The sequence below is a fragment of the Larus michahellis genome, chromosome 2 (assembly GCF_964199755.1).
Source record: "Larus michahellis chromosome 2, bLarMic1.1, whole genome shotgun sequence".
Classification (NCBI taxonomy): domain Eukaryota; kingdom Metazoa; phylum Chordata; class Aves; order Charadriiformes; family Laridae; genus Larus; species Larus michahellis.
In genome coordinates, this window is record NC_133897.1 from 163,859,411 (window position 1) to 163,884,479 (window position 25,069).

The 25,069-nt window shown below is 44.1% G+C and overlaps 1 protein-coding gene across 1 annotated transcript in view; it reads right to left on the minus strand.

The window, feature by feature from the left end:
- Window positions 1-25,069, minus strand: part of COL22A1 (collagen type XXII alpha 1 chain) — a 229,512-nt gene that overhangs the window by 124,949 nt on the left and 79,494 nt on the right. Inside the window, exons 6-12 of the mRNA XM_074577898.1 lie at window positions 21,996-22,119; window positions 19,052-19,327; window positions 17,912-17,992; window positions 17,188-17,301; window positions 16,548-16,592; window positions 10,711-10,764; window positions 9,866-9,901 (exon numbers count right to left, since the gene is read on the minus strand). Of these exons, the coding sequence (XP_074433999.1) occupies window positions 9,866-9,901; window positions 10,711-10,764; window positions 16,548-16,592; window positions 17,188-17,301; window positions 17,912-17,992; window positions 19,052-19,327; window positions 21,996-22,119 (730 nt within the window). The remainder of the gene's footprint in view (window positions 1-9,865; window positions 9,902-10,710; window positions 10,765-16,547; window positions 16,593-17,187; window positions 17,302-17,911; window positions 17,993-19,051; window positions 19,328-21,995; window positions 22,120-25,069) is intronic.

Below are 25,069 nucleotides of genomic sequence, written 5' to 3' on the forward strand. Positions count from 1 at the left end.
CTCCGAGATGCACTTCACAGTGTATGCTCCAGACTGCTGGGAAAGTACAGCCTTCCAGTACCTAAAGGGGCTACAGGAAAGATGGGGAGGGACTCTTGATCAGGAAGCATAGTGATAGGACAAGAGGTAAGGGTTTCAAACTGAAAGAGGGGAGATTTAGATGAGATATCAGGAATAAATTCTTTACTGCGAGGGTGGGGAGATACTGGAACAGGTTGCCCAAAGAAGATGTAGATGCCCCATCCCTGGAGGTGTTCAAGGCCAGGCTGGATGGGGCTTTGAGCAACCTGGTCTAGTGGGAGGTGTCCCTGCCCGTGGCAGGGGGCTTGGAACTGGGTGATCTTTAAGGTCCCTTCCAACCCAAACCATTCGGTGATTCTATTAAAGCTTTTTCGTTTTCCACCTAACAGGCACTCAATCCATACCTACCTATTGCAATATCACTCTCAGGAGCATCCCACATTCGAACAACAGTTACCAATGACAGAATCAAGCCAATCTCTTCCCCTCTTCCCCCCAGCTCTTCTATTAGAAGAAGCATAAAGTTGGAAAAAACCTCTCTGACATGCTTCCTTTCTACTCTGCCACTGGATCTTGGCAGAGAAATGCTCTAAAGAAACAAGGGCTGGAGACTTGGCAAAATTCTGGTTGCCAGTAGATGTCATTACATACCAGCAATGTACCTGCCAGCCACGGGCCAATGCTGAAAAGAAAGAAATATTTTCTAAGTTTACGTAAGGAAAAAAATCCCAAGTTACTAGTATTCTCGCACTGCTGAGAATTAAGCTGTCACGATGCACAATTACTATGTGATCTGGCTTTGAGTTGTTTATTACACTCTGCAGCTGTTATTCTGGATCACAGAAAACCACAGAATTTATCTAAAACCCTCTAATTATTGTTAAGAAAACGAACTCTATCAAACCACAGTTATTTAGTTGTGCAGAATATACTTTAACTACAGTTAAGAGGACTCAAAAATACCCAATGTGCAGACAGAAATTGCCTGCATACACAAGAGGATTCAGAACATACTTGGAGCACTAAGGCAGATACTAACATTAATGCACCTCACTTTTTAATCAGAAGATTCAGAAAAGAAATGACAGATACAAATGACTCCAGTGAGCTGCACGGCAGCCTTATGAAGTAGATGAGGTATTATTATACAGATGTTTAAGTGCTGGACTGAGAAGTTAAGTGCTGAGTGACCTTAATCAGATGAAGTCAATAGCTAAGAATGGTTCCCGAGAGAGAGGATTTCCAGGGCAAAAAATAATAAGAAAAAAACCTGCAGATATTGCACTTTCACTTTCCATTACCAGGTTGGTTTGAGCTACGCTTACATTATTTTTTATTCTGCAATAAAGTAAGAAGATCGGAGTGGTAAGAACCAAACCCCAAGGAGGCAATATTTCTACAGCCACTGTCTCCAAGGAACACCAATTACTGGGCAGCTGGCGTTTTTGTTTTGTTTTCAAATTTCAGACGCAATAGTATCTCTAAACTTGGAGATGTTTTCCCATCTTGTTATTGTCAAGATGTGCTCACTGGAAGAGTGCTGACCATCGACCTGGATTCTGATGGGCAAAGGCTCCTGCTGCCTGCTCTTGCCTGCTCCTGCTCTTGGAGCCTTCAGATCATCATCCCTGGGTAAATGGGGTGGCATTTACGAGTTTTGGGACTTGGAGACAATGTCTGAACATCACAGCATCCCAAACAAGGCCTGTAACCTCACTGGAGCACTTGCCCTGCAACGGGGCTCAAGGTTTCAGCAGTAAAAAAGACACATGCATCATCTCTTGGAGCGATAATTAGTTTTATTTGGAAGTTGCGGGAATAAGGACTAATTCCTATAAGTTTGTGCAAGCTCAGGCTCCACATCGTGCAAGTGCTCAGAGAGCACATACTCCTTCTAGAAGTTCAGGTGGTTGTTCCTGTTTCTTTGTATTGAAGCTGTTTTTAAGCTCTCCCCTTTGGCCCTTGCTTGAACCGCACCACAGCAGCCTGGCAATGCACCCTGCTAATCCTGACCCTGACTTGAAGAATCACTTTCTTGGCTTTGATTTAGACTTGCTCCATCAACCGTGGACCAGTCTGGTGACCTGGACTCTTGGCTGAGCCTGGTTACCATCACTGACCCACCCTGCTCCCTTGCTTTGGGGTAAGTCCTGGTTTAAGGGTCCTTGCCCTGCCCATGGTATTGGTCCCAGCTCCATCTCCCTTAGGGCACGGATGGTCCTGGCTGCACGCTGACACTCAGGGACCTGACTCTCAAACATCATTATAGCTCTGTGTGTCTAAAACACCGCTTCCAGCCTGAGCCTCACCTGCCACCACGTCACGCATTCAACCCTTCTGGTCCCAGAACGCATACCTTAAAAGTACCCAAACACAAGCACTCCTTTGCCATCAAACCAGCATGCGCTATCAGACTCCAGCAATGTCTGCGGCAGCTTTTGCAGGCAGAACTGTACTCATTTTCTTGTTCCTCACGTTACTGGATGCTGTCCAGCCCTGACCCAGAGGCACCACGCGCGTGCTAATTTGGTAAACCCTGCTGACAGCACAGGACTGGGGTAAAAGTGTTACATGGCTTTCAGGTCAGACCTTTATTAAATTCAGCTGCCTCAGGACAAGGACAGCATAGGGCTCTGTGTGGAAAGACTATACCTAACAGGGTATATTTTCCACAGCTTTTCCAGAAGCCCTAAAAATGGCAAAAATTCCAATTTGGAAGACAAATAAGGGAAGGGGAAGCAAAGCCTTTGTTTGAAGGATCTAGCAGGCAAGATATACAAAGCCGGGAGGGAAAGAGGTTCTCCAGCTTCATTTTACAGGAACAAAGACTTGCTGCTTTGCCCAAGGTCAGCAAATCTGTTGGAGCCAAATTTTAAGCTTGGGTCTCTTGCAGCCTAGCCCAGAGCCTTAACTATCTGCCTGCTTTTCTCTTCTCTGCTTGGTCTTGCAGTCACTGCATATCTAATAAGCCAAGCCACTTCAGAGGTTTTATTCTCGTTAGAAATCCTATAATAATCCTTCTGCATTTTTATCAGAGCGAGTCATTACCATGAAAAAAACATTGTTAGGAGAATATAGACTTAATCTACTAAAGTTGTTTCTCATATTCATTGCTGCATGTGTGATTATTAGCATGGAAGGAAACGGATAAAGCACAAAGGGAAAGCTCAAATGCTTTTGGAAACGCATTAGTGAGGGAAGTCCCAGTGTAAACTATACTGAAACCTTCATCCACCACCTCTGCAGAAGGTGGGTGCTCCCGGTTAGAGTTTTCTCCTCCCACAGATTGGTTTCCTGTGGAAAAATCACAGTAGCGATCACTTGACCCAACTGTTTCATGACACCTTTTCTTGTGCTTCCTACTCTTCAACACCTACAGACAGTGTTGGCCCAAGCGCTGAGCGGACAAGGGAAACTTCTGTCCCCTTTTGGGCAACGAGGGTGTGTGTCCCGGTTTGAGGTAGAACAGCACCAATTTTATTTTCAGTAATTTTACTTTTCAGCTAAGTCTCTTCTAACTAACTGCACTTTCTGAAGTTAACTATAAACATCAGACATTATCTGCCAGAACCAGACACTGTCTGAAGAATATGCCGCTAATTGGCTCTGTTCTACCTCAAACCAGGACAGGGTGTTAGGAATACTCATGAGTTGTACAAAAGTCTAAGAACAGCTACCAGCAGTCAGACCAAAAGTCTAGCTAGCTCCTGTTCCATCTGCAGCTGTGGCCTTCTGGGAGACTTCTCTAGCCTACTGTCCTGCTCCCCCCCATCACAGTTTGCAGAGACTCGCTGACATCCTGAAGCAGAGATAAAGTCTTTGTACTAACTAGATGTTTACAGATGTCTCTCTTTAATTAACTCATATGGACTTTTTTAAACACACAAAATTTTAACCTCCAGAGCAGACTGCAAAGAGCTCCAATACCTACTGTATGAAAAGCAACTTCACCTTGTTCATTTTAAACTTGCCATCAGCTAGTTTGATTTGCTTCCCCTTAGCTTTTACAACAGAAGAAGCAGCGAAAAATAATTTCCTGCTGATATCTCCATTCCACTCAAAGTTTGACAGATTTTCATCATATCCTCTGCAAAGTCGAAGTTTTTCCAAGCACCTTTGCACCTTCTCACTACTGTTGGCCTTTAGGATGCTCGAAGGGTGGCTCAGCACCATTGCTTAATACTCTGTACTTTGCAAGACAAGGGCATAAGATTTTGAATGCCTCTAAGTTGGACTTTGTACGGAGGCATTAGAAGGGCAGGCTGGCTCACGATGTGGATGACAGCTCCCCAGGAATGCAGACCTCATACTCTACAGAACCTCCCCTGTCAAACACGATTTCCCTCACTTTGATCAAGAGTCATTGAAACCCTGTCTTGCTTGAATCACCCTCAAAAATGCTCTACAGCTGTTTCTTCTGCCCTCACTCCTCTCCTGCACCTACTCCTCTTGGATCAATAGAGGTTTGAAGATTTGAGTTATAACACTTGCAGGACTAGGCCATCTGGTCTAGCAAATATCCATTTCAATAACCTACAGAATAAAGCCAAATATTGCCTTTCATGGTGATTATGTTATAGAATTGGATATTTGCCCATGCCTAATAATGAGTTCAATAACATAAGTGTGTGCAAAACAAATTAATGAACACACAGTAAAGGGGCACACATTTATGAGCAGAAATATAACAGACTATATCTAATGGCACGGGGTTTAAACACTTCAAGGGCTGAAAGATGACAGTCAACAGATAAATTAAAGACCCAATACAGAGCAGTGGCAGCTGAATCATACCTAACCAGGAAATCCACTTGGGAGCAGTTTACATGAGAACCTATAGATGCATTATGTTATTTTCTTTTTTTTTTTAAATATATCTATGCACAATTACTTGGTCTGCACATGCATGTTTCTGCATATAAAAAACATCCTCTATGAGGCTGAGATATTGAGGCCTGACAGAACACGCTGGGATGTTGCTTGAGCCATCACAGTGAATTTCCTGGTTTTCAAAGTCACACAAGACCTCATGTCAACATGAATTAGGTCTTTAGCCACAGCTACTATTATCTTTTGGTTTACCACTAATGATGTGCTTGGCATATTATGTATTCTAATACAAGCATCATTTTGGCTTTAACTTAGTGATATAACCGAGGTAATGGCCTGGACAAGCAAGGCCAGTGCCTCCGCTCTCTTCCTGGAAAAGTACACGATTTGCCCTCCAGCAAATGCCTCAGACCTCACAAAATTGCCCTACACGCAATACTTGGCAAAAGCATGATCTGGCAGGTGTTGGGCACTAGCACAGCTGAAGAGCGATACTATAATAAGGGGATGATTTTAATCTTGTCATCTTGTTCTTTTCAAAGGTGAGATAACTATTCTGTCAACACTTAGGATGTGAGCCTTCTTATAAAGGAGCCCACAGCACATGCACAGCAATGATTACACAGGCTGCAGCTGTCTGAAGTCCAGCATCTCTGATCCAGTTTCCCAGCACCAGCCCATACCCATAAAACCCAAGGAAACATAAAACTGTCACAGCCAGAGTGAAAAACAAGAATTCACACTCACGCAGCCCTTGCAGGGCAGCAGTCAAACAGAAAGGAGCCATGTGAATCCTCTCTTTCTAGGTATTTTCCTACCTGGGAAGGGTTTCATTTCATAGGCTCTCTTCCTTTTTTCCTGGCATCCAGCACTGCAGGCATTTGCATCCCAGCTCCCGTGGTTCTGGCTGTTTCCCTCTCATAGGCACCTCTTCTGATGCCAAGACATAGACACGGTACTCTGCTTCCACATGCAATAACGACCCACTGAATACACACCACCTGCATGGCTGATACCCCCCACTTACAGTCATACCCCTTCCTGCTGATGAGGACTTGATAATCTTAAATGTCTTTTCCAACCTAAAGCTCAACACGAGCCAGCAATGCGTGCTCACATCCCAGAAGGCCAACAGTAACCTGAGCTGCATCCCCAGCAGCGTGGCCAGCAGGTCGAGGGAGATGATTCTGCCCTCTGCTCCGCTCTGGTGAGACCCAGCCTGCAGTGCTGCATCCAGCTCTGGGGCCCCCAACGTAAAAAGGGCATGGACTTGTTGGAGCAAGCCCAGAGGAGGGACACAAAGATGTCTGGAGCCTCTCTGCTGTGAGGACAGGCTGAGAGAGTTGGGGTTGTTCAGTCTGGAGAAGAGAAGACTCCAGGGAGAGCTTAGACCCCCTTCCAGCACCCAGAGGGGGCTACAGGAGAGATGGGGAAGGACTCTTGATCAGGGAGTGTAATGATAGGACAATGGGTAATGGTTTCAAACTGGAAGAGGGGAGATTTAGATTGGATATTAGGAAGAAATTCTTTACTGTAAGGGTGGTGAGACACTGGAACAGGTTGCCCAGAGAAGTTGTAGATCTCACTGGAAGTGTTCAAGGCCAGGCTGGATGGGGCTTTGAGCAGCCTGGTCTAGTGGGAGGTGTCCCTGCCCATGGCAGGGGGGGGTGGAACTAGATGGTCTTTAAGGTCCCTTCCAACCTAAACCGTTCTTCAAAGGCTCACTTTTGCACCTGAAGTCTGACCCTGAAAATGATCTTTTGTGTTCAAGAAAAATTATACACACAAACACATCACTGAAGCGAGCAGCTCTGGTGCTGGCACGATTGGTGCAGTGCACAGAGGGAGTTCCTAAATGAGGGGAACCTCAGGGAAGTGGAGAGGAAGTGGAAAGCCTGCAACTTGTGGGACAGTGGCTGATGAGACCTGGGCAGCGCCAGGAGCAACAGTGGCCATCTCCCCAGCCCCCCATACCTATAAAAGAAGCCCCTGAGGAGCACTAGTGACCACGAGTACCATGACTAGGGTGGACAAACAGGCCACAGCATGGCAGCAAAGTCTTGGGAGTCTGGAGAGGTCACAGTCAACTGAAAGCTAGCAAGTGTTGTCCGAATTTTCAGGAAGGGTAAGAAGGAAGACCTTGGTAATTACAGGCCTCAATCTCACTTCAGTGCCTGGTAAAATTATGGAAAAAGTTATCCTATGAGTTATTGAAAAACACTTGAGAAACAACTGAGTCATTTGTCATAGCCAGCACGGGTTCACGAGTGGAAAATCCTACTTAAACAACTTAATTTCCTTTTATGAGCAGGTCACCCATCTAGTTCACCAAGGGAAGCCAGTAGTTGTGGTTGGGTTTGTATTTTAGGAAAGATTTTGATACTGTCTCTCACACTGTCCTTCTGGACAAAGTGTCCAGCACACAGCTAGACAAGTCCATAACACGTTGGGTGAGCAATTGCCTGACAGGTCACGCTCAAAGAGTTATAGAAAATGGGGTTACATCAGGCAGGTCACCAGGGGTGTGACCCAGGGCTCAATTTTAAGTCCAGTGCTCTTTATAATGCTTTTATAAATTATCTGGACACAGGAATCAAACGTATGTTAAGTAACTTTGCTGTTGATACTAAACTAGGAGGAGCTGTGAACCCCCTTGAGGGTAGAGAGGCCTTACAGAGAGATCTGGATAGACCAGAGAGCTGGGCAATAACCATATGAATTTAACAAAAGCAACTGCCATATTCTCCACCTGTGATGAGGTAATCCTGGTTATACATACAAATTAGGGGATGAGAGGTGGGAGAGCAGCCCTGAGGAAAGAGATCTGGGCATTTGGGTTGGTGGCAAGTTGAATATGAGTCAACAGTGTGCCCTGGCAGCTATGACCTCAAGGGCAAGACTTATGAGGAGCAGCTGAGGTCACTTGGTTTGTTCAGCTTGGAGAAGGCTGAGGGGCGACCTCATGGCAGTCTACAATTTCCTCAAGAGGGGGCAGTGGAGTCGGGGGGGGTGCTGATCTTCTCTCTCTGGTGACCAGTGATAGTTCAGGAAGAAGTGAAATGAAGCTGCATCAGGGCAAATTCAGATTGGACATTAGGAAAAGGCTCTTCTCTGAGAGGGTGGTCAGTCACTTGAATAGGCTCCCCAGGGAAGCGGTCATGGCACCAAGCCAGTCAGAGTTCAAGGAGCATTTGGATAACACTCTTAGTCATATGGTTTAGTGTTAGGTAGTCCTGTGAGGAGCAGGGAATTGGACTCGATGATCCTTATGGGGCCCTTCCAACTTGAGATATTCTAGGATTCTATAACTCTATATCCCCAGGCTCCCTTTTTAATCAAGCTAGCAATGTACAGCTGATATAGCTTTGCTCTCCATCAGCAACAGTACGGACATTCAGCCACTGGGCAGACAGGGAGCACAAACACACCGGGTACCAAATATACTTCCTTCACAGATGAGGACAAGCTGCCTCGGCTGGCAGAAGTACCAAATAAACAAAACAAGCTGGCCATAAACTCAGGGATCTCCGTGCCTACACATTTGTTTGGGCCAGTAGATGTTTGGCTATCCCAATCAAAGAAGTTCTGCACATACTGTGGGGTCTTTTTATTTTCTCCCCTCCAATCCAGACTTGCAGAACAATTTTTCTAGGCATGACAATAATACAGATGGAGAGATGTTTTCCGACACTTTTCTGCAGAAATCAAAACATAAGAAAACAAGAACTTGCTTCAACTGCAGCATAGCTCATATTGTAAACATCATGTTTCCCATCAGACTGCTGACTCTCGCCACCTGCCACACACGAGCTGGTTTCCAAAGGCTGAATCCTGGGTCTCAAAGGCTAAATAGTGGCTGTCAGTGGGAGGACTGCAGGAAGATGGATGCAGAAACGTGTGCTTTATAGCCCCCATGTCTCTAGCCTGGCTCGATAATATTTCCTGCCATGAGCAACCCTCATTTAGATTGTAATTTCACATGATGCATTACCACTATATACAATCAATATATCATAATCACAGAAAGAGCAAATGAGAAGATGCAATGGCCATAAAAGCCATGTTCTCACTAGTGTGGCATTTTTCCTTTCAGACCACAATCCAATATTATTTGAAATTTCCCGAGCAACCAGGTAGCCACAGACTCCCTGGAAAACAGCTCCACATATTCCTAATCCCATTTTCAGTATGAACCGTGACTTCTTCCTTAATACACCCATCTATCTCCTAGATCCTCTTGTCAATCTTTTTCCACTATTCCCCACAACCTGAAATTTTGTTTTGATGATAAGAGAAACACCCTCAGGTGTGACATGGAGCTACAGAGAGAAAGATCTACTTCTCCTCTGCAGTCTCATTTTGTTGTGGGGAATGGGAAGTTTGCAGACAGAATTGTTTGGAAATCAACATCTTTTTTAATGTAAATTAGTCCAGTCATGCTACTTGTTTCCCATTGTTGATCACCATTGAACATATTTTCCAAGACAGATAACCTAGTAATTTTCAGTGGCTATTCTGTATCCTCGGTTTTAACCTCCAAGTCTTAATACTTTGTCCTGCCTAATATTTGCAGTAAGAAAGTACTCCTGCTTTTGTCCTTCAGGTTATTAATGAAAATATCCAATTAAAAGAAACAGTGTGGCAGTCTCTTCATGACCCAAATTTGAAAATTCAATAAACTCAAAATTATACTTTCCATTTGTTTTGCATCCTTCCAGCCAGTTGCTTTACTGCGTTATCCTCCACGAACTCACAAAGCAAAGATTATGATTTCAATTTGATAGCATTTTTCATGGCCAATGCACAAAGGAAACTCAACACAAAGGGGAAAAGCAGTAAACACTCAACAGCTTTTCTGCAGAAGGCAGCATAACACAATATCAAGGTTCCCCACAAAGACCCAACTGTATCACATCTCTTACACCCTGCGCACTCCAAAAATCAACCTTCAAGCTACAGACGGAAACAGCAAGTGGCTCCCGTTTAATTAGTCCAATGAAGGATTAGATCTTACCTTTTCTCCCTTTTCTCCTCTGCCGTAGGCTCTGCCCTAGAAATGAAAGAAGAGGAGAAAAGGTACATTTGATAGCAAGTAAGTCAAACACTAATAATACATATTTCCTGTGTTCCATGTTCTATATCTGAGATACGTCTATCTATCCATATATATCACACGCCCGTACACATATATATAGACACACGAGTCACAGGACAGCTACTATAGGGAAAGTAATTTTCTTTGGGCATAATTCCTTGATAATAATTCAGTGACAAATTAAAACAGAAAACCTATCCTTAATTCTCCCACTGCAGCCAGGAAAACATCTTATTTTCTATTCAGGGCAGAGTCTGATATTACATTTCCAAAATCAAAGATGCCAACAACCCTTATTAGAATGAATTTTACATAGGGTTAAAGATTTTCTTGCCTAAAAACTCAGTCTGGCATTTGCATTAACTGCAGCTGGGGAAAGTTGTATCTTGGTCATCTGAATGTAAAAGAGTTGAGAGAGATTTGCATCTTCCTTGTGTTCAGTTGCCTCATACTGTCCCTGCTGGATGTGCGGCTGTGCTATAATCAAGTACACCCAAGTTACACATTTTAATTAGAAGGCAAATACTAAGTCAGTTATCAGCTGTATTCAGGAATGAACCCACATGTTTCTGCCCCCCTCCCCCCCCAAGAAATGCCATTGGGTGCCAGAAAGATCAGGTTTTCCCCAGAATAAAGGCCAGGCAGAGGGAACACATTCAACAGGGCACATTGACATTGAGAGCAAATTCTCACCACAAAGAAGAATACAACTACTTGTATTTCCATCTCCTTACATAAAAATCATTCTGGTGTTTTGTACTCACTGGCTCTCCTTTTTCTCCTCTGAGTCCAGGAAACCCTGGGCTGCCACTTTCTCCCTTGAAAAAAAAGAAAGGGTGTTATTACCACAGAGTTAATTCATTCCTTTCTTGACCGGCATAGAAATAACAGATGAGATTTCCTCTTACACCTCCATGTTGGACTCGTTCGTGAGGTGTACCATATTATTCTTTGTATTTTGCAGTCAGCTTTCCATTGCTTTGATTTTTTGGGAAGCAGTGCAAGAAGGGTTTGACTGAGACTGTGGACAACTCTGGTCCCACCAGTCTCTACTGACAAGATCCCAGCTCCTGCCATAAGTACCGGGTGTACCTCATTGCATCTGTACCGACTTGAATGCCAAGTTCTCAGATTGATTCTATATTCTAGTTTTTACATGGAAATACTGCTAGAAGCCTTCAGGGTGCACTGGCAAGGCAGAGAGCTTTCTCTTGTGAGGTACTTCAGAAGTCCTTACTTTCTATTAAGCCAGGAAGGACTTGGAAGGGTGGTTTGCATGTGACCTACAGGGTGCACACCTAAAATACGGAAAAAATAAACCTGTCAAGATTTCAGAGCTGTTTTTAAAAAAAAATTCAAACCCCATTGTTTTCATTCATGCTAAATTTTCACGCTAACTCCTCCCTTCCCTTGCAGAACTATGCAACACGCACAGAGCTGATCTCCTTCCTGGCTCCAGTGGAAGAGAGGGAAGGGAACACAGGAAAAAAAAACAACAGTTGGAAACATACAAATTACGATGGGTAGAGGAATGGAAGCTGGAGAAGCAAATACATAGGGAGGAAAAGAGAAAAATGGTCAATTAAAAACCAAACAAAACTTTCTCTCCACTTGTCTCCTAAAAAGGACAGGGGTGAAAGGGATAAATACTCAAAGAAGATGCGCCATTTCATAAATATTAATCAGATACAGAATTAAAAGCGGTGCCAAAACAAGCAAGTGCAGAAAAAAAATACCTGCAAAACATTTTCATATACTGCTCCACAGTCACAGAACTGGACAAAGGACCAGCTGAGGATACACCCATTACTAAGATTGGTTTAAGGCTCTGTGCAGTGCTGCCAGCAGTTCCTTCAATTCCTCTAGCACCAGGAGCTGCCAGAGAGCAGGGGGCTCTGCCCACACACCTCTACCTGTTTTCTGTCTGACTCTCACCCAAAAGGTACATACCAGAAACATGCGGTGCTGAGCTCCCCATCCATCACTAACAAACACAATCTCATCACCTATTTGTACCTTCCCATCATCTTTTGCTTGTAGGGAGTTTAGGCACCGTGGACTTCAATGTAGACGTGGCATCACGCGGAATAAGTTTCAGACCTGGAGCAGGACCTTCCAGTACCACATGAACAATAAGTCCAATGACCCCTGTGCTCCCCAAAACCCCCCAACTGGACCACAGTGAGATTTAATTTTGTGGCTCTATTCAATTTGTCCTGGTCTATGCCCCCAAAAATGTGCTTAGCTGCACCAAACACTGAAACATTTGTCGGGATCGTGCTTTCTTTTACTCAGATGAAGAAAGGCTTTTGAAAGCACAGGAACTATGAAAGTTTCTTTCTTTAACCTTTATCTTTTTTTTTTTTTGCCAAAAGAAAGAAACTTCACAGAGCAAGTAGCATAGATGCAAAAACAATGTCACAGTCCATTCAAGTAGGTTGTGGCAAAATTCATAAAGTTTTTACGTAACCGTCTCTTTTAAGTCACTTGAGGTACATCAGAACTCTTTTCTAATTTTGAGGAAAAAAAAAAAACATCGCACTAGAGCACGTCTGATACACTGGACTCCACACACTTCCCACAGGCAGGTAAGCAATGTCATTTCTACGCTGTGGACAAAAACAGATCTCCCAGAAAAGTGATCTTCTCTAAACTCGGATCAACAGCAGTGCTGGAAGAGAGCAGAAGCCTGTTGACCACCAGCCCAGCACCCCAACCAGCCAGCCCGGCTGCCTGCAAACAACACAGCATGCAGAGCCACTACGGAAGGAAAATAAATTAGACTGGGCTGTTGCTAGCATCTAAAATTTATCAATAGGACCCAGCTTCAGGCATGTTAGCCAGTTCTTCCAGAGCTATTTCCTGCCTCACTCTTCCCCAGTACCATCCTTCACTGTATCTCCTTCCAAAACATGTACGCTGTGTCTCCGTACATTATTCCGCAGTTTGGCAGCATGGATGGTTGTGGCAGACGTGTTCATCTCTGTGGGATTTTTTTCCCTTTTTCTAACAACTGCAAGCGCTCCTGTTTTTCCCCTGCCTTTGGAGACATAAATTAGAGAGGAACAGAAACTCATTATCTTCCTATACTGGTTATACACTTCAAATAGTTCCGTTGGTCAGATGGCACCAGAAGAGAAGCCTGTCCAAACCTCCTCCCCTAAAAGGAGGAATATGCAATGGGAGCTCAGGATAGCAGAACCTGAACTTCAGTCTCTTTGTCTTCAACTCAGATAGATGACGGCCACATTCACTCTACTTCAGACCCTCAAACTGACTTTTTTTTAAAGAAAACAGAGACAACCATGTGGCCATTATTCCTTCTTTGCATAAAGAGTGAAAAAGCCACCAGCTACCACTGATCTATGGAAAACAAAACAAAAAAAAAAAAAAAAACAAACCCAAAAACTGTCATAGCGTAGAGAAGGAGCTTCACAGTCCTCCTGCCTTTGTCAGCCTCTCTAAAGAGCCCTGTTTTGGGGTGTTTTGTATTTTTAACACTACCATCTCTCCCTATTAGTATGCCCTGGTGGGATTCGTTTCTCAGGTGGCTCCCACCAGCTGTGCGCTGTTTTTCTGATACAGCTGAACCAGCTGCTTTCTTGGGTTCTTATATGACCATATAGTCTCTCACAGGGCATTTCTCGCTGTCAGCATGTAAAATATGTTTGGATAATGCTCAAGTACCTGCAGCCCTTGGGCCCCAGTTATTTAGGCGTAGATTTCAGATTCGCAATTCATCACAAATAGGAGACGCTCAGCAGCGATGTTGTCTATAGAGAAAATGATGAATTTTGACTGGGAGTCCTGATGTCACAGAATCACAGAATGGTTCGGGTTGGAAGGGACCTTAAAGATCACCCAGTTCCAACCCCCTGCCATGGGCAGGGACACCTCCCACCAGACCAGGCTGCTCAAAGCCCCATCCAGCCTGGCCTTGAACGCCTCCAGGGATGGGGCAGCCACAGCCTCCCTGGGCAACCTGGGCCAGTGTCTCACCACCCTCACAGTAAAGAATTTCTTCCTGATATCCAATCTAAATCTACCCTCTTCCAGTTTGAGGCCATTACCCCTCATCCTATCATTACACTCCCTGATAAAAAGTCCCTCCCCATCTTTCCTGTGGGCCCCCTTTAGGTACTGCAAGGCTGCTATAAGGTCTTCCCGGAGCCTTCTCTTCTCCAGGCTGAACAACCCCAACTCTCTCAGCCTGTCCTCACAGCAGAGGTGCTCCAGCCCTTGGATCACCTCCCTCAACCTGCTGGCCACGTCACTCTGTTTCTACCTTTTTCTGACAATTTATTTCCTTATTCATTTGCTTACTCCAACCTGTCTCTTTAGTCAATGAATGCTTGGTCTTTTCTTATGCTATAGAATCATGGAATTGCCTAAGTTGGAAGGGACCTTTCAGATCATCTAGTCCAACCATCAACCGAACTCTGACAAAAAACATCACTAAACCATATCTCTAAACACTATGTCTACCCACCTTTTAAATACCTCCAGGGATGGCGATTCCACCACTTCCATGTGCAGCCTGTTCCAATGCTTGACAACCCTTTCAGTGAAGAAATTTTTCCTAATACCCAGTCTAAACCTCCCCTGCCACAACTTGAGGCTGTTTCCTCTTGTTTTATCACCTGTTACTTGGGAGAAGAGACTGACCCCCTGCTCTCTACACCCTCCTTTCAGGTAGTTGTAGAGAGCGATAAGGTCTCCCCTCAGCCTCCTGTTCTCTAGATTGTACTCACTTGGCATGTTTCAATCAAACTTAAGACCATAGTAGAGATATTATGAAACTAGGTTTTTTAGTGTTTCTTGAAGCCCTAGCTCTTGGATTGAAGTAGCAAATGGAAATCTTTGATATTCGTTACCTTAGAAAAGGTTTACAGCCCTTCTCATTACACAACAGCAAAGCTTTGAAACACAGCTCTTGCACCTTAGAAATGAGGAGCCAAGTTGAATGATCCTAAAACATATTACAACGACATAATGCAGAAGCGACCCCTTTTTTTTTTTTTTTTAATGGGACCTTACTCTTTCCCCAGTAAAGTACCAGGTGGTGATATTAAGGAGTTGGAAATAGCCTTCACTTTCCTCCCCATGGCCAGCATTTTGGCCTGGGTTGCTCAATAATGTTGCAGAGAGAGAGGGAGGAAGAGAGAGATATTAGTTCCTGCACACAGAGCAGGGACTGTGACAAGCCAGTCCTTGGCAATTGCGATGCAAGAACTGCTGTCAAGGATGGTAGACGTTATTTAATCACAACATCTTTCCAAGTCAGGAGCAAAATCTATTACTTGCCTTATTTAGCAGATAGAGAAGCTAAGTAATTTGTTTCAAATCATCCCATTTGCACCAAATTGTTTTCAGAGCCTGGATTTAAATGGCGTCATCCCCAGTTCCCTGAGACGGTGACACAGTCCTACCCTGGCTGTACACAAGTCTCGGATCACTACAGCCAGGGAAAAGTCACACACATCTGCAGAGCTCTTCAGCAACCCACCTGCGGAGTAGGACAGCCATTTCCAGATCTGTTACAGAAAACCCGCCGATGCTGTGCTTAGGTATACACTATTTTATATTCAACTAGTACCTCCTGCACCCCAGCAGCGTGCCATGTTACGTAGTATGGACATCCTCACCAGCACATAAACCTTGTCAAAGCAATGAAAGACAACAGGATATTGCTGCAGGGTGCTTTTATTATTATCATCATCGTCCTTCTGCAACCTCCTCACAACAGTCATGGCTCTGCCATTCTTCAAAACAGCCCATCATTATTTCAGCTGTCACAGATTAAAATAGAAAGTTGCTATTTATATACACGTGGAAGCATAAGGAAACATTTTCTGCAGTTTCAGTCAGGCAAATCTGAGCATTAATGCGCCCGTGTTCTTTCATGCCAGCAGAAAACATACTCCAAAACACATTTCCTCGTCATCCAAAACTTCTCCCTGCAGACAGCAGACCAAGCCTTGCCAAACACTTTGCTGAGGATGTCTGACCTTCCAAGAACCAGAGATTTCTCCTTCCCCTCCGCACGCTGTTTCGTAATAACTGAGTAACCTTTGGTGGGGTGCAATTTGTTTATTCACCAAACAGGTATAAATTCAGTTACTGAATTTGTGGAAGCGATTCAGATGGATATAGTTTTGAATACAAATTGTTCAAATTTGAATACAAATTGAGTGTGACCGGGATGCTGCTACCTAACCTATGGGTATCTAGTACGGCTAAGCAACGCACAGAGCAGAAGCAGCACATGGTTTTCCAGGTGACTTACCATAAAAGCTGTGCATGACCTAGTGAATAACACTGACTTGCAAAAATGCCAGCTTAGAAGCTCCAGGAAAAAATTTTGGAACACAGTTACCCTAAGAATGACACAAAGCAGCAACAGAGAAACTCAAATGAAAGCGTAAAGGAAAGATACAAGACGACCAGTGTCTCCTGCAGTTCCAGGATTATCCAAAACTATTGAACTCAGTCATATGCCAAATTGACTCTCATTTCTCAAAATCTTAAACTCCTCAACTTACTCTGAAACTGTTTTGTTGTTGTTTTTATTAAACAAATGAACTAAACACAAACTACTGACCTTTTGACCTTTAGGACCTTCAGGACCAGTTGGACCTCTCTCCCCCTAAGACCAAAAACCACATGATTAGTCAGACTGATCATCTCATTATATAACAAACCGAGGGACCCAATCCTACAACAATTGAGGACAACAAAAGTGTTCTCAGGTTTTAGTGGAGAACACAGTAAAACTGGCATGCCCTCCAGAGCAACGACAATGAAGCTGGCTTCTCAGAGGACTCAGTCACAGGCAATATAAGCAAGCACACTGCTTTTAAAAGTTTTGAGATTTTTTTCAATGTGGCTATATTTACCTCCAGCATCTCTTCCTCTTTGTTTGAAAAAAGGATGCACACCACTGGGCTGGGTAAGAATAACTGCTTTGTTTTCAAGGTTATTACCAGGACTACCAGCATGATCAAAATCACTGAATTAGGTAAAGAGAAAACACCTGGGAAGACTGCCATTACCTCTGCAGACATCCCACCAGTGGATAACACATGCCTGGCTCTTTCTGTGAAGTGCTTTCCACCTCTAGGTCCTAAAGTGCTTCACAAACCAATACAGCCCTTCTTACAACCCACTTGCACGGTGTCATACCCCTATTTCCAAAGCTATCCAGCATAGCTCAAATGAAACACACTCATCTCAACACTCACCTTTTGTCCAACAGGACAGGAGCAGTTGAAAGTCTTGAGGTGGCCAACTTGCTCGTTGCCAACAGTTGGCCTCACTTCCAGGGGAGGTGGTTCCGTCAGGACCGTGACCTGGCACTACACCCAAACACCCAAGGTCACGACAAAGCCTTCAATGCTAGAAAGGTTCCTCTTCCACCCCCTCTAGAGAAACTGCACAGGCATTAACTGGATAACGCACAGCTAAAAGAGTCCTAGTGAGGAACGAAATCCCACAAAAGCCATTCATTCAAGGAATAGGGAAAAACGTGGCAAAATGAACAATGAATCTCTTTAACCAAGACTGAGGGGAGAAGAGCGAAAGGAGGGTGGAAGTTTCTAACAAGAGTTGGGCACAGGAAACTAAGCAGCAACTGGCACCGTTTTAGCTCTTCCCAAATAAAACCAGCAGGAAAGATGCTGAATATTTCATGCTGCTTTTCTGTTATTCCATCATCACTTCAGGGTTTTGTTTCCCCTGACAGTTTGACAAGGAAAGAGCAACTTGGAAACTTCAAATTCCTCATACTCATCCCTCGGCAGTAGTCCCCTCCTGGCGCTGATACATTGCCAAATGCCTACTTAGGTTTCATTCACCATCATTAAAAAAAATTATAATCCCACACTGTCATATATTCCCTGATTTATGTAATAGATTTCAACGAAGAGTGTTCATGTGAAAATGAACAAATGACAAAAAGAAGCTTACAGGTCCAGAGGGAATGTCACAGCAGGTCTCCAGCTCAGCATGCCGAGAATCACAGTAAATAACCATCCGCTGAAGATCAAACTGGAAGACAAAGTGAGGCAATAGTCTCAGAGACACTGAATTATTAAAGACCACATATCCTTTTGCTTGGATACAAATAGTGCAGACGAATACAAACAAAAACCAGATGGGGCTAACTTCATAGTGATTCTATGGATCCTGTAGTCAATATCTCTCTCGCCATAATGGACCAATATCTCAGCGTGCTCCAAGAGTGCTGATCTAATGAGACCCTGACTATGCCTATTAAAATTCTGGTGCAGGTTTTCATGCAAATAAGGAGGCATGTTAATCCCCATGTCCTGGCCAAATTTCTGTCTGAAAAGACATACACTGACCACCCCTATGCTTCCCAGAAATTCATCTAGACATAAAGTTTGTTTTTTTCCCCGTTGTGCCTTGTATCTTCTGACCATTTACCCCTGCAGGAGAAATGCTATTAGCACATTTAATATGCACATTCTATCCATTTTGCACAGCACAGAAAAATTTGACAAGTTTCAAAACACCAAATAATCATGGGTAAGTTATACTAGGTTAACACTGCTACTGGACAATCAGGTCCAACCTGCAGGTCTCAGCTTTGGTTCAATTAAAGCAATAGTCATTTCATATCAGGTATCTTTTCTGAGGAACTGAGAATATTTCATGAGTCTCCTGAGTTAAAAAGCTTTCTTTTTTTCCCCATCTTTTCCTATCACATGTGGAAACATTCATAATGCCAAGATCAAATAGCAAAAGACTTTTATGTGTGTAGTTCGGTACTCAGTTTGATGGAATTTGTGGATGATTTTGTCTCTGATTTTAACTATAGCACATTCTGGGACTAGACAGAAAGATGAAATGGATTTCTCATTTTTAACCCCTATTACAGAGGTATGACAGTCTCACATAAAAAGACAGCAAGTCTCGCACATGATGAGATGCCAATCTCTCTTAGCTATGTAATACAGGTAATGTTTCAGTGATGCTACTTCAGAAAAAGGGTCAATTACAACCTAATCCCCCAAACCTCATTCACATCCTGCAAACCCAATGCTGAACATTACCCCAGCTCTAATTGGCACACCCAGTACTTACATCAATGGGGACACTATCATACAAGCGTTTGCCAATCACAGTCTTTCCTTGAATGTCAATATTTTCCCTGTCTTCAATGGGCAGCATCTGCACCAGTCTGCAGTCTATGTAAAGCGAGACAGCCTTTGACTGGATGCTGAGGGCAATTTTGTGCCAGCTGCGGTCAAAAAGATCACTGACTCGTGCATTTCGGAAGACCACTCTCACAGCATCCTTGGTGAGCCCAACGGCATTGTACTCCACAGCTTTGTTCTCTCCGTCCAGTCGGATTGAGACCTACAAGCAGAAAGAAATTACTTTGTTAGTAAAGTACCAAGCCTTCTCCTTCCTCCTGCTTGCCTTCCATTGCGACTGACACCCCAAAGTCGGGGAGGGTACAACACGGGGTGAGAAGCCCAAGGAAAGAGCAGAGGACGGTGTTGTGTGAGACGTGAAGTTGGACAGGGATCCTACACCTGTTCTAGTAAATAAGATGGGGCAGGGCACAGGTTTGGGTGCGGACCCATGACCATCTAAAGACTTCTCTTGAGTACAATCCTTGGCATGGTTTCAGCACATGCCACCTTGATGCCTCCCAGGCAATGCTTGGACATGGCTGGGTGGTAGCACACCACAGGCATCTACCCACTGGCAGAGACAAAGCTGAGACTGTTTTGGGTCCCTCTATCCTGTGCAGTCCTCCACCCCTTGTGTCCAGTTCTGTCCTCTTTAGTACTCATCACATGTCCTAAACCATGCCATAGGGCATGGACAAATCCCTCATTGCCTGGTATGAAACCAGTCTGCTGAGCACTGCCCCACACTTTATTTCAGAGGCTTCGAACAGAAAACTGAAACTCACAATAACGATTATGCCTTAGGCTCAGAGGAGACCTTAAGACCATGTATTACACAGTGTGGACGCAGTCAGGCCATGCCACATAAAGTCAGTGCCGAAGACTGGTTCCTGGCCTAACCCACTTAATCAGAAATAGAAGAGATGATGCCTAGGAATACAGGAAAGTTAGAAGGGTTTAAGGACAGACAGCCTCAAATATCTTCCTGTCTGACTAAAATAGTCCAGCATAACACACAAGAAATGTAATACACAGTTTCAAGCTGTGGAGTGGGCAAAAATAGGCTTTTGAAGACATTATACTTATAGTTCATTTACAAATAGATTTCTTCTTTTACCGAAGTCAGACAGTTACCCTCAAGCAGCAGGGAATGGAGCAAAGCGCAGAGCCAGGGGAGCAAAAAGTGCATCCATGAGCTGCAGAGCTGGAAGGACTTCAGCCATGTCGGCACCAAGACGTGTCTGACGTGAGCAGCCCAGGGTAGGCTGACTCCAGATCTGACCCAACATCTCCATGCAGCTGAGCACCGTGCTGGCTGGAAATGCCAGGTCAGATCAGTGTTAGCTCAGAAGTGTCTACAGCCTGTAAGCTATTCAGGTCTACAATGTCATGGCCAAACCACTACTGTGATTCTACCCTTCTACTCTGCTCTGGTGAGACTCCATCTAGAGTACTGTGTCCAGCTCTGGAGCCCTCAGCACAAGAAGGACATGGACCTGTTGGAACAGGTCCAGTGGAGGGCCACGAAGATGATCAGAGGGCTGGAGCACCTCTGCTATGAGGACAGGCTGAGAGAGTTGGGGTTATTCAGCCTGGAGAAAAGAAGACTCCAGGGAGAGCTTATAGCGGCCTTCCAGTACCTAAAGGGCGCTCACAGGAAGGATGGGCAGGGAGTCTTTATCAGGGAGTGTAATGATAGGATGAGGGGTAACAGTTTCAAACTGAAAGAAGGTAGATTTAGATTGGATATCAGGAAGAAATTCTTTACTGTGAGGGTGGTGAGACACTTGAAAAGGTTGCCCGGGGAAGTTGGGGATGACCCATCCCTGGAGGTTTTCAAGGCCAGGCTGGATGGGGCTTTGAGCAACCTGGTGGGAGGTGTCCCTGCCCATGGCAGAGGGTTGGAACAAGATGATCTTTAAGGTCCCTTCCAACCCAAACCATTCTATGATTCTATATACACATTCTCACTCTGCAGGAATTAGGAATGCAGGTAGCACAGTAAATCATGTCTCATTTAACAAAATGCAGCTGATAATAATTTTCATATGCAACTTTTACCATTGTCTGAAACTCAGTTAGCTAAGTCCTCACACTGCACCTGTCCTTCACTGTGGGTTCCCAAAACCCTTTCAAATACCAGTCCCAAAGCAGTAATACTGTGTTACGTGGCAATGCCGGCAGCCTGGCTTAGATGGGTCATGGGTAATGCCATCAGCACCATGTTTGTACTGAGCAGAAAAACATACACCCCATCCAAATCCCTTCTCAAGCTCACTCAAACCCCTAAACTAGAGCATGCTGCTAAGATCATGCTTTATAGGGACAGCTTTTTATTACACTATTATCGTATTTTTCTTCTGAGAAGCAGAGAGCACTTGACAAAAATTATTAGACCTAATTCTACAGCAGCCAGGACTCAGGGTTATGGAGCAATAGCAGGTGTTACATCCACATCCTAAGTAGGGAACCCATAATACCTTTGCATGGTATCTAGAAGTCTGTGGAAAAACTTGACGTAGCTCACTGCTCTGTGGTACATCTGTCTATCATTTTCCAAACAGGCAAAATATTTTCCCTGAGCAGAACTACCCGAACAAAACAACCAAAAGCCCAAAAGTGGTTTCAAGAGCGAGGATGGTATATTTTTCTCCCCCTTTCCAACTAATACATCTATCTGCATGCTAACAACCATCAAGGTCTATGCAAACTTTGCTCCAGGGTTTGAATTAAAGGTAAAGGATTTTTGGCAAAACAAACTGAAAGACAGGCAAAGGCATTTTTACTAGTCCACAAGGAAAAAGGAGTAGGAGGTTAAGGCAAGAAAGTTAGTTTGTGCAACAAAAGAGAAACAAGGATGCTCTTGCTGGCTGCAGAGGGCCTCATACCTGTGGTATGCCGTACTTGTCAATAATCTGCCAAATATACCAGTCTTCTTTCCTGGAAGCCTTCCGGAATTTGAAAGTAGTTACAAAGGCATATTCATCAGGCAGACCTTGTGGAAATACATCCCTGGCACGGGGAGGGAAAAAGACAGCCATGTATCAGGTTTAGCGGTGAAAAGCAGAACTTCTAAAACTCTCTGCATATCCCAGCAATACTTCACAAAAGTATCACATAGTGCCTACAAAACCTGCCGAATTTGGCAGTCTGCAGAGAGATGAACATGAGCTTCTTGTCCTCCAGGTCGTTTTGTCCTTGAGGAGCCCTTTTTGGAACAACAGTGAAGCTCTCAAATTAAATAAGAAACAGTGAAAATCTGCAGTCTTCACGTCAATCTGCATGTCAAAGCTGCATCTATCATGTCAATCCAGTTGTTTTTCACCTGATGCTTCAGTTCGTGCAACCTGTAAACCGTTCTGTTGTTCTCTAGATGCACTGGAGAGTGGAGACATCTGACAATGGGCAGCCACACCTGAAACTCTCTATAAATGTACAGTTATATCAATAAATATTGTATTATTTGCCCCAAAACAGGCACTACACCTCATGCCTGCCTAGAAAGATGTTCCTTGGCTCGTGGCCTGTGAGAACAGAAGAACCTTCTCAAATCAAACATTACAAACACATTAGGCAGAAGTTTGCTCAGTGTGACACCATGATCCATGCATAAGTCTGAGGTAAAAAAAAACCTGTTTGACTCAGCCCAACATAAAAACATACCATAACATGAGCATGCAGGGCTGGACAGAAGGGATAACTAACCCAGTATTCTTATATTTTTGTCACTATCTATTACTGGATGCCTAAGAATGAGAATGAACAGAAAAAACATATTCCCCCTCCCTCCAACTACAATTTCTACATGAATAACTTTTTATGGATTTATCTTGTATGGGCTTCTCCACTCTCCCCTTGAGCTCAGGTAAATTTATTACTTCCACAACATCCTTTGGCAAGGAATCACACAGCTCTGGCACCCACTGTATAACGAGCCTCCTCTTGTTTGTTCAGGATCTAGCTCAGTTCTTATGAGGGACAACACAATGAACCTATTCTTTTTCTATTTTTTATGCCATTCATGAGTTTGCAAACTTTGCTTATAATGCCTCTAAGCCATCTCTTTTTCCAGCTGAAGAGTCCCAGTTAACTTCATTGTTCCTCATGCCCAAGCCAGCCCGCTCCTCTGATCATTCCTAAATAGGCCCTTCCTAAATATCACGTCTTTGCTTCCGGACATCTGAGCAGTCAAGCATAAGCACCCATTAGAAAACAAAACACAAGGGCAGCAATTATTAAAGAGCGAAGCAACAAAAACAGATTCTCTTAAGGAATATTTGTCATAGTCCATCACTATGCAGAAACGGGCACAGTTAAAGGCACAGAAAACTCGAGGCTCTTAATAGTGTTTCAAGCAAAAATCCTCAAAATTCCCCAAATGCTTTGTTTTGCAATTACAGCAAAGGTTGAAGGCCAGTCTTTCCTAATGCCAAAATATTCAGTCATTTTTTTATCTGTGCTTTGAATTTCCTATCCTTTTAGCCAAGTTAAAAATTCTGAACTCTGTGGTTTCATCAACTACAGTAGCTTTTGCCATATAAAATGCCCATGGTTTACAGTGCCTAATATAATAATATATAATATAATATTATATTATTATGCCCATTTTATATGGTATATAAAATGCTGTATGCACCATTATAAGCTGTTCTTCCCACTGGGGACACAGGCACTCTCTGAAGTCTTCCAGCACAAGAGAAAACTGAACAGGGCTCTCACTAGCTCCTTTACAAAATCATTCCTTTAGGAGAGCGGACAAGGCTGTGTCACTTCTTGGTACTAGCTATTCACAAACTAGCCCTGCCTGGTCACAGAACCACCTCAGCCCAGCACCCATCTCTTCCATGGCTCACATTCCCTCCCTTCCTGACAAAACAAGAAGTCTGTCGGTTGTCACTCTTGTGTCGGAGTTGCCATGGAAAATACAACTGGCATGACTGGGGCACTGAAAGTCTCCGGGATGTTTGGCAAGAGAGAGTTGGGTCAGTCACATCAGCCCTCCCAACAGGGCACCCCGCTAGGTCTCCTTCATCGTTGACATGCCTTAGTGAAAATTTCCTGCCAAATGGCTTTGTACACTCATTGCGTCCAAGTTTGTCAGAGAAGACAATGCATGTTTCAGCTTTTAACATCCACCCCCTCAAGAAACTTCATCAAGGTGGCACTGTTGATAGTTGAAAAGGCGCTGCTTGTGGCTACATCCTCTTGAACAAAAACCACAGATGTTTCTACATGAGAGTGCTGCTGGTGGGGGCATCTCCCTGTGGCTCATCTCCTCAAACTATGTCATTTCAGCATACATGCCTAGTACATCTACCTTCACTCACTCACCACCACCTATCTTCACCATCACAACTGGGTTTAATGAGTTCCCTCTCTGTCCTGCCTTTGGGATTCTTATTCACATTTTGGACACACACAGTGGCCAATACAGGGTATTGAACTACTCACCCAGACACAGCCTATCACCAACTCCAGCCTCCTACTGAATGAAAAGCAAGCAGAGAAATGGTTCCTCAGTTAATCCAGCGGTGACACCAGGTAGCGGAGTTACAGCTCTGGGGGTACTTTGCTCTCCTTCTGATCCATAGCAAGTTTGCTATCATCACATCAACGGCAGCAGGACACATGCTTTCAATGCTGCCTTTACTAACAGTTTTTTGACTCTGCATATACAGGTGTGCTTCATTCCAAGTACAAATTAAAGGCAGTGGCTGTGACTGTGTCATCACTGCTTTGCTGAGCAGGGAGGTGCAGGAGCATGTGGTTGAAATTAACCCCCCAAGATATCACTTTGAGCCTTGGGCCTGACAACCTACAACTAAATCTGGAAGAGCCAACTGCTAGCCTCTGTGCTAAGACACCTCTGAGCTGGGGACAGGAATATCACCATGCGAGATTAAATTCAAAGAAGGTTTTCAGATGCTTAATGCCCACAGAAATAACTAGGAGTTAGGTACCT